Genomic DNA, 13,190 nt, shown 5'->3' on the forward strand with positions numbered 1-13,190 from the left:
TCTTTACTAATTGAAAATATAAAATAAAAAATGTAAATGATTGCAGCTAGCGCTGTTATAGACTAGCTAGGTTAGCTACATGCTAGCTCAGCTTGTCAACAACAGTATCATTAACAACAAAGATGTCATTCAGCTTCCTGTGTTGTTCTGAGTATTATCTTGATCTTTAAAGTATATACTTTTTTGAGTATTGTTTTGATTGTTTAAGCGCTTTGTGACCCTGGTCTCGAAAAGCGCTATATTAATTAATATTACTTACTTACTTACTTCAATGACTTGTTATTACACTTTATATTTATTTTATTAGTTGAAAAATAAATACACTCAAGTGTTTTATTTTAAAAAAGATCAAAAGTGGGATATTCCAGGAAACTAGAAGGAGGTCAAGGACACTCTGGAGATTGTGTCTCACTAGACCTGGTCTCAGGATCTTCCATGAGTTGAGATCAGATCTGTCAGGATCGTGGTCTACATGCGTCTTTAATGTCCGTAACAAAGTTGTTTGTTAAAATATAAAGCTAAAGTTTGATCAAAACATTCATTGTGTTTGTGATTTTCATTTGAACTCTTGACTGTTGTTGTCTCTGTTGTTTAATGATCGTCTTCATTATTATATAATATAACTTAATAACTCTTATAATAATGATAAATATGTCACATACATTTAGACAGTACGACTTCCACTGTGAAAAACTAGAGACATGGAAATATGAAATCATCATTTTCGTATATATATATATATTAAGGCTGAGAAATGTACTTTAGTTTCAGAGTTAATTAGTCAATTACTTTTGAAACTTCTGGGCCACCATATTAATCAGTTCGTGGTTGCTGAAAAACCAACACATTTTTAATTTATTTTATTATAATTTAATATACATTTGAATACATTTTTGTAATTATAATAATAATAAAAAATGATTTAAACATTTTCCAGGACGTTAAGCTTCAGCTCAGGAAAATAAAAGAGTGGAGTCTGGCGCTATCTGCTGCTTTTTTGGTGTAACTACAACAAATCAAAATATTTCATATTTTGGTTTAGTTTTTAAGAATTTCATGAAACGATTATCTTTAGAAATATAATTCACGATTAAAAACGTATTAGCTTTAAGTATTTAAGTTACGCTCGTAAACTATAGCACTTTATGAAGTGATCGTATTTTTTGTTTAAAATAATTTAACCATTTCTTTACCGTTATTTATAATAAACAATTATTATTTAGTTTGAACTAATACAACGTCTTTATTCTTTTATTATTGTTGCCATATAATATTAACACATTTATTCACGAGTTACTTTTATTTTAATTCAAGACAAGCGAGTGAATAAATCTAGAAAACTCTGACACGTGTTGTTGTTACTTTTATTATTAGTATTTAAGAGTATTTTCTGTTTTCCCCTCAACATTCTGGAGTCACTGTAGCGTCAGAGCTCCACACTGGTGTCAACACTCACTCTTCACGAACATTCTTCACGAACAACACCGTGGGACTCGAACCCTCGACCTCGACCTCCACGACCTCAGCCGCGTCACCTGCGTGAGTTCACACACCTGCAACTTTTACCGCGAGTTTATCCCGCGGCTAATAGTTAGCATGCTAGTTAGCTCGCAGGCTAGCTCGATGCTAACAGTCATGATGCGTTCACGGGTTTGTTGTGAGTCGCTGCGAGCCTCACGCACGGACACACGCACGTCCAGCTCCGGTCAGTATTTCACCAGCGAGGTCAGTATTCGTGTCGGTCATCAGAACAGACGCGTTTCTCTGTCGTGACGCCAAACTACACGTTTAAATGGACACAGTTTGAGAGCTAGCTTGACTTTACACGCAGGGCCTGTGAGAAGTGCTAACAAACAAAAGGTTCTCTTTGCTAACAACTGATTTAAGTCAGTGTTTGTTGTTCTGCGGCTCGAAGAGAAACTGTTGCGTGTGTTTACCAACATGGAGCCACTGTTTCCTTCAGCACAGGTTAAACTTCTCACCTGTGTGTTGTTGACAGTGACGTGTATCACCTGAACAGACTCTTATCTGCATATCTATCTAGAACAACAACACCATGACGTCACTGGACGTCACTGGGAGTCCAAGCATTGTTGTCGGCGGTTCAGCAACAGGTGCTTTCATCCCAGCTTCACTCCTTTGTTACGACCTGATGATGTACGAACACCTGTGGTTGTGAAGCTCTGAATCCTTGAATACGTGATCCAAGATCAGTCAGAGGCCGCCACAGAATCTATAAGATTTCATTAGTTGTATTTGGAAAAAACTGCAATACTGCAGTGGAAACTCTGAGTGTAAGTATAGCAGGAGCACAACAGCAGGAAATGGACGGAATAGTTTCTGGTAAAAATGATTTGTAAACAAACTCGTAGTTAATTATTGACTCGTGATGGAAGCTGTTAAGAAAAATACATGATATGACGACCAATATTTTAACATATATTTATTTCTTTTCTCTTTTCTGTTGACAGTATATTTGAAAGTTGAGTAGTATTTATTTACACATTATAATTCTTTGTGAAAGTGTCTTTAAACTGGTGTTTGTTATCAGAAACTTTTATTGCCAGAGTTAAAACGCATGTTATTTTCTGTGGTGGTTAAAACTCTATTATATGTCGGTCAACGTGTTTCTTTTATGTCACAAATATCTCATTATTTTCAATCAAATTCAAAGAAACTTTTATAAATGTATTTAAGAACAAGACATCAATTCTGATACGATATATTACAATACACTTGTAATATGTTTTTGAATGATTTTAGTGACATCTTGTGATTTGTCTGTTTTGGTTAAATGAATAGAACTGATAGAACAGCTTAAAAAAAAAGATTCGCCTGTATCCTCTCGTCCTCAGTCATTGCCGAAATCTCGCGGGATCTCATTCTCCGTTTAGCTGCAGACGACATAGCAACTGCTTTATCTAGAAGTTTAAAACAAACACTGTGACTATTTTACACACTTTATTGAAATATAAACCAAAATAGAAGTATGATAAAAAATAAAATATGATTTGAAAGCCACAAAATAACGAAATAAATAATCTATACAAGGCTGTTGACTGTATATATATTGATATATTGATTTCCCAACAGCCCGACTGTACGTACTGTGTATTGTATCACTTCATACTGTTACAAACAAGTTAGTTATAAGAACTACAAATGAACTTGAACACAATCTTTGAACTGACCTCATTTGTGGGGCCAAGAGAATAGCAAACTCCCATGATGCCTTTAGTGACAGCTGATTGGTCGATACAATGATGTATTTACATCCAAGTTTCCATGTCACAAGTCATTGACGGCTGTGATTGGTCGGCTGGGCGGCAAAGCACATTGTTCCCAGTTCAGGTCACCATTACTGAGAGGGTCGTCGAAAAGGGATGAGATTTCGCCAGTTCAAATAGGTGTCGTTAAATAAAAGTTTGTTAATTAAACGAGTTTAAAAAAAGGTCAGTACTTGTTGTATAAAGCTGGGTTTTCAGAACATAATCCCCGAGTTATGATCATAGTCTCAGGTTCTACTTCATTTGGGGTGCGACTGCTTTGCTATTGGTTTATCCTGGAGCTTTGATGTTAAACCAATAGTGAAGTAGTTAGAGGGCGGGCACCAAATGAAGTAGAAACCCCCTACCATACGAGGGGAGGGACCACTTTATTTTATGGATTATTTTATTTATTTGCATGGATTATTTATCTATCAATATGGAGAAAACATCAGATACACTGAGTTTAAATATCACGCTCATTGGTAGGTTTATATGTGTCTTTGGACCCCGTCAGTTGTCTCTTTATTTCAATTGTTGTGTAGTAACGGTCGTAACAAAGCAACTGACTACAGACACATATTCATGCTATACATGTGCACGAGTCATTACTCACACAACACTTGCTCCTGTGTGAGGCTTCATGACCGTATGGTTCTCTGCTGGAGCCCAACTGCTGACTCTGTGCATGTTCGCGCTCACAATGTCTTCTGGTGTCAGTGGGGTGAGTGGACCTGTGTGGACCTGGCACCAACAGGCGGAACCACCTGGTGATGTCAGAGGAAGTGTCGCCGCGAGAGCCGTGTTGGCGGCGAGTAGAAATGTGACGAGTGTTCAGGACGACAAACACACCGAGGCTCCGACGCCGAAGCAGGAGCATCTTGTAGCTTCGCTGTCAGACCGGACTCTTACTGGAGGTCTCTTGTTCCAGGAGGAGGTCATGCGCTTGAACCGGTCCACCTGAGCGGATGCTGTCTCGGTCCTGCTGCCTGAAGAAATGGGGAACACGGCCACCAAGTTCCGCAAGTCGGTGATCAACGGCGACGAGATCCTGGCCTGTCACCTGTACGAGAACAACGTTCAGTTCAAAGACGCTCTGGATCCGAACGCCACGTATGGAGAGTCGTATCAGCACAACACGCCTCTGCACTACGCTGCTCGCCACGCCATGACGCGCCTGCTCAGGTGAGTCCAACAAAATGTCTCTTCATTGTACACATTTATTTTCAGTCCATCTGCTTGGAATTGTAAAACATTTTTATTCCACAAGCAGAATATATTTTGTTATATTCAAGTGTCTTTGATTCATTAAACATTGTATTTTATCGAGCATAGCTTTATTTTTTAATTAGAAAGTGTAACTTATATCACACGTTCACTGCAGGAAGAAAACATGTTTGCACCTCAACATGTAATTGTGTAAGAGATAAACTTAAATATAATTTATTTTTCACATGTTCAACAGCATTTCATTTTTATTTCTGGGCTTTAAAATGACTTTTATTGTTTTTTATTTAAGTTAAGTTTAGTTATTTAATGGTTTGTTTTTTTAAGAAGTGCATTTGAAATAAAATACTTTCAATATTTGCATGTTAATTTTTAATTAAAGATCACAGGGTTTGTAAATATTATGTTGCAATTAAACCTCCGGCCGCTAGATGGCAGCAGTCTTTACTCAGCCAAAGAAGGTATGAAATGCTACAAGATTCAGTGACTGAGGACGAGAGGATACAGTGAGTCCAGCAGCTTTTAAAGCTGATGTTTGGACATATTTTGGTTTGAAAACAAATGAAAGCAGTTACGACTTCATCAAGAGTCATGTGGTCTGTAAATACTACAACACCAGAGTCAAGTACTGGACAATACTACACATATATACTTGTTACTACACTATCACAACACCAGAGTCAAGTACTGGACAATACTACACATATATACTTGTTACTACACTATCACAACACCAGAGTCAAGTACTGGACAATACTACACATATATACTTGTTATTACACTATCACAACACCAGAGTCAAGTACTGGACAATACTACACATATATATATATACTTGTTACTATACTATCACAACACCAGAGTCAAGTACTGGACAATACTACACATATATACTTGTTACTACACTATCACAACACCAGAGTCAAGTACTGGATAATACTACACATATATACTTGTTACTACACTATCACAACACCAGAGTCAAGTACTGGACAATACTACACATATATACTTGTTACTACACTATCACAACACCAGAGTCAAGTACTGGACAATACTACACATATATACTTGTTATTACACTATCACAACACCAGAGTCAAGTACTGGACAATACTACACATATATATATATACTTGTTACTATACTATCACAACACCAGAGTCAAGTACTGGACAATACTACACATATATACTTGTTACTACACTATCACAACACCAGAGTCAAGTACTGGATAATACTACACATATATACTTGTTACTACACTATCACAACACCAGAGTCAAGTACTCAACAATACTACACATATGTACTTGTTACTACACTATCACAACACCAGAGTCAAGTACTGGACAATACTACACATATATACTTGTTACTACACTATCACAACACCAGAGTCAAGTACTGGACAATACTACACATATATACTTGTTACTACACTATCACAACACCAGAGTCAAGTACTGGACAATACTACACATATATACTTGTTACTACACTATCACAACACCAGAGTCAAGTACTGGACAATACTACACATATATACTTGTTACTACACTATCACAACACCAGAGTCAAGTACTGGACAATACTACACATATATACTTTTTACTACACTATCACAACACCAGAGTCAAGTACTGGATAATACTACACATATATACTTGTTACTACAGTATCATGATATATCACAATATGTCGCTTTGTATTGCCAGATTCCTGCCAATACACACTTCTATTAACATGTTATTATTTCTTCATATATATAATACTAATTGAAGACTTACTATATATAGTAAGTCTTCAATTATTAAAGTGAAATCATGGAGTTTATTATGTATTTGTTCACATAGTTTGTGTCTTTCTCGTCAAATCTGTGGTTCTTTCATCCAATCCAGGTATTTTCTGCAAAGCAAGGATGGAAATCCTAACAAACGTAACGTGAACAACGAGACGTCGCTGCACCTCCTCTGCATGGGACCCCACATCCTCACCTCAGACGGGGCGCTGCAGCCCAGACTATCACGGCCGTACGAAGACGAGCACCGTCGCGTTCAGTGTCTGCAGATGTTCTTGTCCTGGACCGGAGCCAAGCTGGACCAAGGAGAGTTCGAGAGGGTCGACGTCAAAGCAGTGGACAACAAGAAGAACACATGCCTGCACTACGCTGCTGCCTCTGGCATGAAGTCCTGCGTCGAGGTAAAGATGGATAAATATATATATATGATGGATGGATGAATGGATGAATGAATGAATGAATGAATGAATGAATGAATGAATGAATGAATGGATGGATGATAGATGAATGAATGATGCATAGATGGATGATGGATGGAAGGATGGATGGATGGATGGATGGATTATAGATGAATGAATGATGCATAGATGGATGGAAGGATGGATGGATGGATGAATGAATGAATGAATGGATGGATGGATGGATGGATGATAGATGGATGGATGGATGGATGGATGAATGAATGAATGAATGAATGAATGGATGGATGGATGGATGGATGATAGATGAATGAATGATGCATAGATGGATGATGGATGGAAGGATGGATGGATGGATGGATGGATTATAGATGAATGAATGCATAGATGGATGATGGATGGAAGGATGGATGGATGGATGAATGAATGGATGGATGGATGGATGGATGGATGATAGATGAATGAATGATGCATAGATGGATGATGGATGGAAGGATGGATGGATGAATGAATGAATGGATGGATGGATGATAGATGAATGAATGATGCATAGATGGATGATGGATGAATGAATGAATGAATGAATGAATGATGGATGGATGGATGGATGGATGGATGGATGGATGGATGAATGGATGAATGAATGAATGAATGATGGATGGATGATAGATGAATGAATGATGGATGGAAGGATGGATGGATGGATGATAGATGAATGAATGATGCATAGATGGATGGAAGGATGGATGGATGGATGGATGGATGGATGAAAGAATGAATGGATGGATGGATGGATGATAGATGAATGAATGATGCATAGATGGATGGATGATGGATGGATGGATGGATGGATGGATGGATGGATGGATGGATGGATGGATGGATGGATGGATGGATGGATGGATGGATGGATGAAGCGACCTTACCCCAGACAAGAAGAAGAAGTATATTAACGTATTTTGATCTAATAACGGTGGTAAAATGATGATGTTTTTATTCTCTGATCTTAAATCTCAAACCCGTGTCTCCAGACTCTGATCCAAGGCGACGCGGACCTCTTCGCGGAGAACGACAACCGCGAGACCCCGTGTGACTTCGCGGAGAAGCATCACCACAAGGATCTGGCCTTGTGCCTGGAGTCGCAGATGGTCTTCTCTCTGGCCCCCGAGGCCGAGGGCGTGGAGGCAGAGTACGCGGCCCTGGACCGCAGAGAGGTGACTTGAAGGAGCTGGTCTGAGAACCTGTTCTCCAAGAGTGTCGCTTCATTTCCTCACAAGTGACCTTTTCCTCGTGTGTTGAAGACCTTCTAACGAGTGTTTAGATGAGAGGATGAACAGGAAGCAGCGTCAGCGCAAGAGTCCGTGGTTTTCTTTTAAAATTCAAATCTAGTGAATATAATATTCAATACTTTGAGTCGACATAGAATAGAAACATAGAAAATAATTGTTTTAATCCCTTGTGTGGTCTCTGGGTCAAAGGTCAAGGACCTCTCTGGCCTCCAGTAATACATAAGCAGTGGTGGAGGTCGTTGACCTTTGACCCAGAGACAACGCAAGGGGTTACAAATCTAAAAAAATATATATATATATTTTCAAAATAAGTGAATTACTTTTTAACTTTTTTTTGATATTCTAATTCCAATAATTCAGAAATAAAATGTTTGAATTTAATATGATTTCATTCATAGTATTTTAAATTCAATATAAATGTTATATATATATATATATATATATATATATATAATATTTATATTGAATTTAAAAGACTAAGAATTAAAAAAATATATATATATATTGAATTTCGATTATTTTCTCTTTTTTTTTTTAAATTACAATGAATATTATATATTATTTAATATGAATATCAAACTATAAGAATAAATATCAAAGTATGAAAAGATTTTAAGTGTAAAGTGTCTTAAGATAACTTTGCTGTGATGTGAAGACTTTAAATAAAACTGAATTAAGACCCAAATTATTTAATTAGATTAAAACAAATGTAACCTTTAATATAAAAGTTCAATAAAGAAAAATGATTAAAAAACTTAATTTCAATAAAAAAATGAAATAAAGTTTTACTTTCAACCATTAAATACTCAGATGCTGCTGAAATACTTGTATATAGTACAGAAGTGTACTAGCGTTTACTACACAGTACCTTGACTTGAGAACTGAACAGGAAGTGAAGTCTGACTCTGGTCTCTGGTCCAGATCTTCGAGGGTCTTCAGCCTCAGGACCTGCGCAGACTGAAGGACATGCTGATCGTGGAGACGGCAGACATGCTGCAGGCGCCGCTCTTCACCGCCGAGGCTCTGCTGCGAGCTCACGGTACAGTGACGACACAAACGCACAACTCTTTGTGTTCTTCAGACTCATGTTCACGAGAGCTCACGGTACAGTGACGACACAAACGCACAACTCTTTGTGTTCTTCAGACTCATGTTCACGAGAGCTCACGGTACAGTGACGACACAAACGCACAACTCTTTGTGTTCTTCAGACTCATGTTCACGAGAGCTCACGGTACAGTGACGACACAAACGCACAACTCTTTGTGTTCTTCAGACTCATGTTCACGAGAGCTCACGGTACAGTGACGACACAAACGCACAACTCTTTGTGTTCTTCAGACTCATGTTCACGAGAGCTCACGGTAACGTGACGACACAAACGCACAACTCTTTGTGTTCTTCAGACTCATGTTCACGAGAGCTCACGGTACAGTGACGACACAAACGCACAACTCTTTGTGTTCTTCAGACTCATGTTCACGAGAGCTCACGGTACAGAGACGACACAAACGCACAACTCTTTGTGTTCTTCAGACTCATGTTCACGAGAGCTCACGGTACAGTGACGACACAAACGCACAACTCTTTGTGTTCTTCAGACTCATGTTCACGAGAGCTCACGGTACAGTGACGACACAAACGCACAACTCTTTGTGTTCTTCAGACTCATGTTCACGAGAGCTCACGGTACAGTGACGACACAAACGCACAACTCTTTGTGTTCTTCAGACTCATGTTCACGAGAGCTCACGGTACAGTGACGACACAAACGCACAACTCTTTGTGTTCTTCAGACTCATGTTCACGAGAGCTCACGGTACAGTGACGACACAAACGCACAACTCTTTGTGTTCTTCAGACTCATGTTCACGAGAGCTCACGGTACAGTGACGACACAAACGCACAACTCTTTGTGTTCTTCAGACTCATGTTCACGAGAGCTCACGGTACAGTGACGACACAAACGCACAACTCTTTGTGTTCTTCAGACTCATGTTCACGAGAGCTCACGGTACAGTGACGACACAAACGCACAACTCTTTGTGTTCTTCAGACTCATGTTCACGAGAGCTCACGGTAACGTGACGACACAAACGCACAACTCTTTGTGTTCTTCAGACTCATGTTCACGAGAGCTCACGGTACAGAGACGACACAAACGCACAACTCTTTGTGTTCTTCAGACTCATGTTCACGAGAGCTCACGGTACAGAGACGACACAAACGCACAACTCTTTGTGTTCTTCAGACTCATGTTCACGAGAGCTCACGGTACAGTGACGACACAAACGCACAACTCTTTGTGTTCTTCAGACTCATGTTCACGAGAGCTCACGGTACAGTGACGACACAAACGCACAACTCTTTGTGTTCTTCAGACTCATGTTCACGAGAGCTCACGGTACAGTGACGACACAAACGCACAACTCTTTGTGTTCTTCTCAAGGTTATTTAACAGGAATTCTATACATGTTAAAAACTCTCTTTGTTTTATTGAAACTTTCTTTTTAAAGTTCATAGTTTGAATTGTAAATAATCAAAAAAAGAATATCAATTATATATGTTCTTTATTCATATTATGATAAAACAAAACATTTCAATAAAATATTTTGAAACACATTTTTTTCAAATAAACTTCAAATATGATGCTTCAACTTTACCTCCAGAAAAACGAGATGCTTCCTGTAGTTGTCGGCCAATCATGAGCCTCGCTGTTGGTCATGTGACACACAAATGACAATGAGAAAATAAATGACTTGTTTTTAAAAATAAAACCATTAATGTTTTGATTCAATAAACGTTATTAGTCCTTTTAAAAAATAATAATTCAGACATTTTTAATTAGAATCACAGAATATTGTTTAATTTCAGACTCAGTTATTTAGTGAACATTTAAAAAGACGATTTCAAAAATGTATGAAATCTTTTTCTAAATGTTCTATTGTTTTTCATATAAACATTTTAACCTTTTATTTCAACCATCATTTATTTCAACCATCATTTATTTCAACCATCATTTATTTCAACCATCATTTATTTTAGCCGTCATTTATTTTAACCATCATTTATTTTAACCGTCATTTATTTCAACCATCATTTATTTTAACCGTCATTTATTTTAACCATCATTTATTTTAACCGTCATTTATTTTAACCATCATTTATTTCAACCATCATTTATTTCAACCATCATTTATTTCAACCATCATTTATTTCAACCATCATTTATTTTAACCATCATTTATTTTAACCATCATTTATTTTAACCATCATTTATTTCAACCATCATTTATTTCAACCATCATTTATTTCAACCATCATTTATTTTAACCATCATTTATTTCAACCATCATTTATTTCAACCATAATTTATTTCAACCATCATTTATTTTAACCATCATTTATTTCAACCATCATTTATTTCAACCGTCATTTATTTCAACCATCATTTATTTCAACCATCATTTATTTTAACCATCATTTATTTCAACCATCATTTATTTCAACCGTCATTTATTTCAACCATCATTTATTTCAACCGTCATTTATTTTAACCATCATTTATTTCAACCGTCATTTATTTCAACCATCATTTATTTCAACCGTCATTTATTTTAACCATCATTTATTTCAACCATTATTTATTTCAACCATCATTTATTTCAACCGTCATTTATTTCAACCGTCATTTATTTCAACCGTCATTTATTTTAACCATCATTTATTTCAACCATTATTTATTTCAACCATCATTTATTTCAACCATCATTTATTTTAACCATCATTTATTTTAACCATCATTTATTTCAACCATCATTTATTTCAACCATCATTTATTTCAACCATCATTTATTTCAACCATCATTTATTTTAACCATCATTTATTTCAACCATCATTTATTTCAACCATCATTTATTTTAACCATCATTTATTTCAACCATCATTTATTTCAACCGTCATTTATTTTAACCATCATTTATTTCAACCATTATTTATTTCAACCATCATTTATTTCAACCGTCATTTATTTTAACCATCATTTATTTCAACCATTATTTATTTCAACCATCATTTATTTCAACCATCATTTATTTTAACCATCATTTATTTTAACCATCATTTATTTCAACCATCATTTATTTCAACCATCATTTATTTCAACCATCATTTATTTTAACCATCATTTATTTCAACCATCATTTATATCAACCATCATTTATTTCAACCATCATTTATTTTAACCATCATTTATTTTAACCATCATTTATTTCAACCATCATTTATTTCAACCATCATTTATTTCAACCATCATTTATTTTAACCATCATTTATTTCAACCATCATTTATTTCAACCATCATTTATTTCAACCATCATTTATTTTAACCATCATTTATTTCAACCATCATTTATTTCAACCGTCATTTATTTCAACCATCATTTATTTCAACCATCATTTATTTCAACCATCATTTATTTTAACCATCATTTATTTCAACCATCATTTATTTCAACCGTCATTTATTTCAACCGTCATTTATTTTAACCATCATTTATTTCAACCGTCATTTATTTCAACCATCATTTATTTCAACCATCATTTATTTTAACCATCATTTATTTCAACCATTATTTATTTCAACCATCATTTATTTCAACCGTCATTTATTTTAACCATCATTTATTTCAACCATCATTTATTTCAACCATCATTTATTTCAACCATCATTTATTTTAACCATCATTTATTTCAACCATCATTTATTTTAACCATCATTTATTTCAACCATCATTTATTTCAACCATCATTTATTTTAACCATCATTTATTTTAACCATCATTTATTTCCACCATCATTTATTTCAACCATCATTTATTTCAACCATCATTTATTTTAACCATCATTTATTTCAACCATCATTTATTTCAACCATCATTTATTTCAACCATCATTTATTTTAACCATCATTTATTTCAACCATCATTTATTTCAACCGTCATTTATTTCAACCATCATTTATTTTAACCATCATTTATTTCAACCATCATTTATTTCAACCGTCATTTATTTCAACCGTCATTTATTTCAACCGTCATTTATTTTAACCATCATTTATTTCAACCGTCATTTATTTCAACCATCATTTATTTCAACCGTCATTTATTTTAACCGTCATTTATTTTA

The 13,190-nt window shown here is 35.7% G+C and overlaps 1 protein-coding gene across 3 annotated transcripts in view; it reads left to right on the forward strand.

Moving 5' to 3' along the window:
- Positions 1-1,399: 1,399 nt before the first annotated feature.
- LOC148063045 (ankyrin repeat and IBR domain-containing protein 1-like) overlaps positions 1,400-13,190 on the forward strand; it is a 35,898-nt gene continuing 24,107 nt past the window's right edge. The window contains exons 1-5 of one of the 3 annotated variants that reach the window (XM_087812109.1): positions 1,400-1,539; positions 4,198-4,451; positions 6,395-6,695; positions 7,745-7,927; positions 8,924-9,041. In XM_087812109.1, the coding sequence (XP_087668235.1) occupies positions 4,264-4,451; positions 6,395-6,695; positions 7,745-7,927; positions 8,924-9,041 (790 nt within the window). In that variant the 5' untranslated portion in view covers positions 1,400-1,539; positions 4,198-4,263. Of the gene's footprint in view, positions 1,540-1,632; positions 1,726-4,197; positions 4,452-6,394; positions 6,696-7,744; positions 7,928-8,923; positions 9,042-13,190 lie in introns of those variants that run through there. The other 2 variants (XM_087812110.1, XM_087812111.1) reach the window with 2 other exon arrangements.

The sequence above is a fragment of the Callionymus lyra genome, chromosome 17 (assembly GCF_982586985.1).
Source record: "Callionymus lyra chromosome 17, fCalLyr1.hap1.1, whole genome shotgun sequence".
Lineage (NCBI taxonomy): Eukaryota > Metazoa > Chordata > Actinopteri > Syngnathiformes > Callionymidae > Callionymus > Callionymus lyra.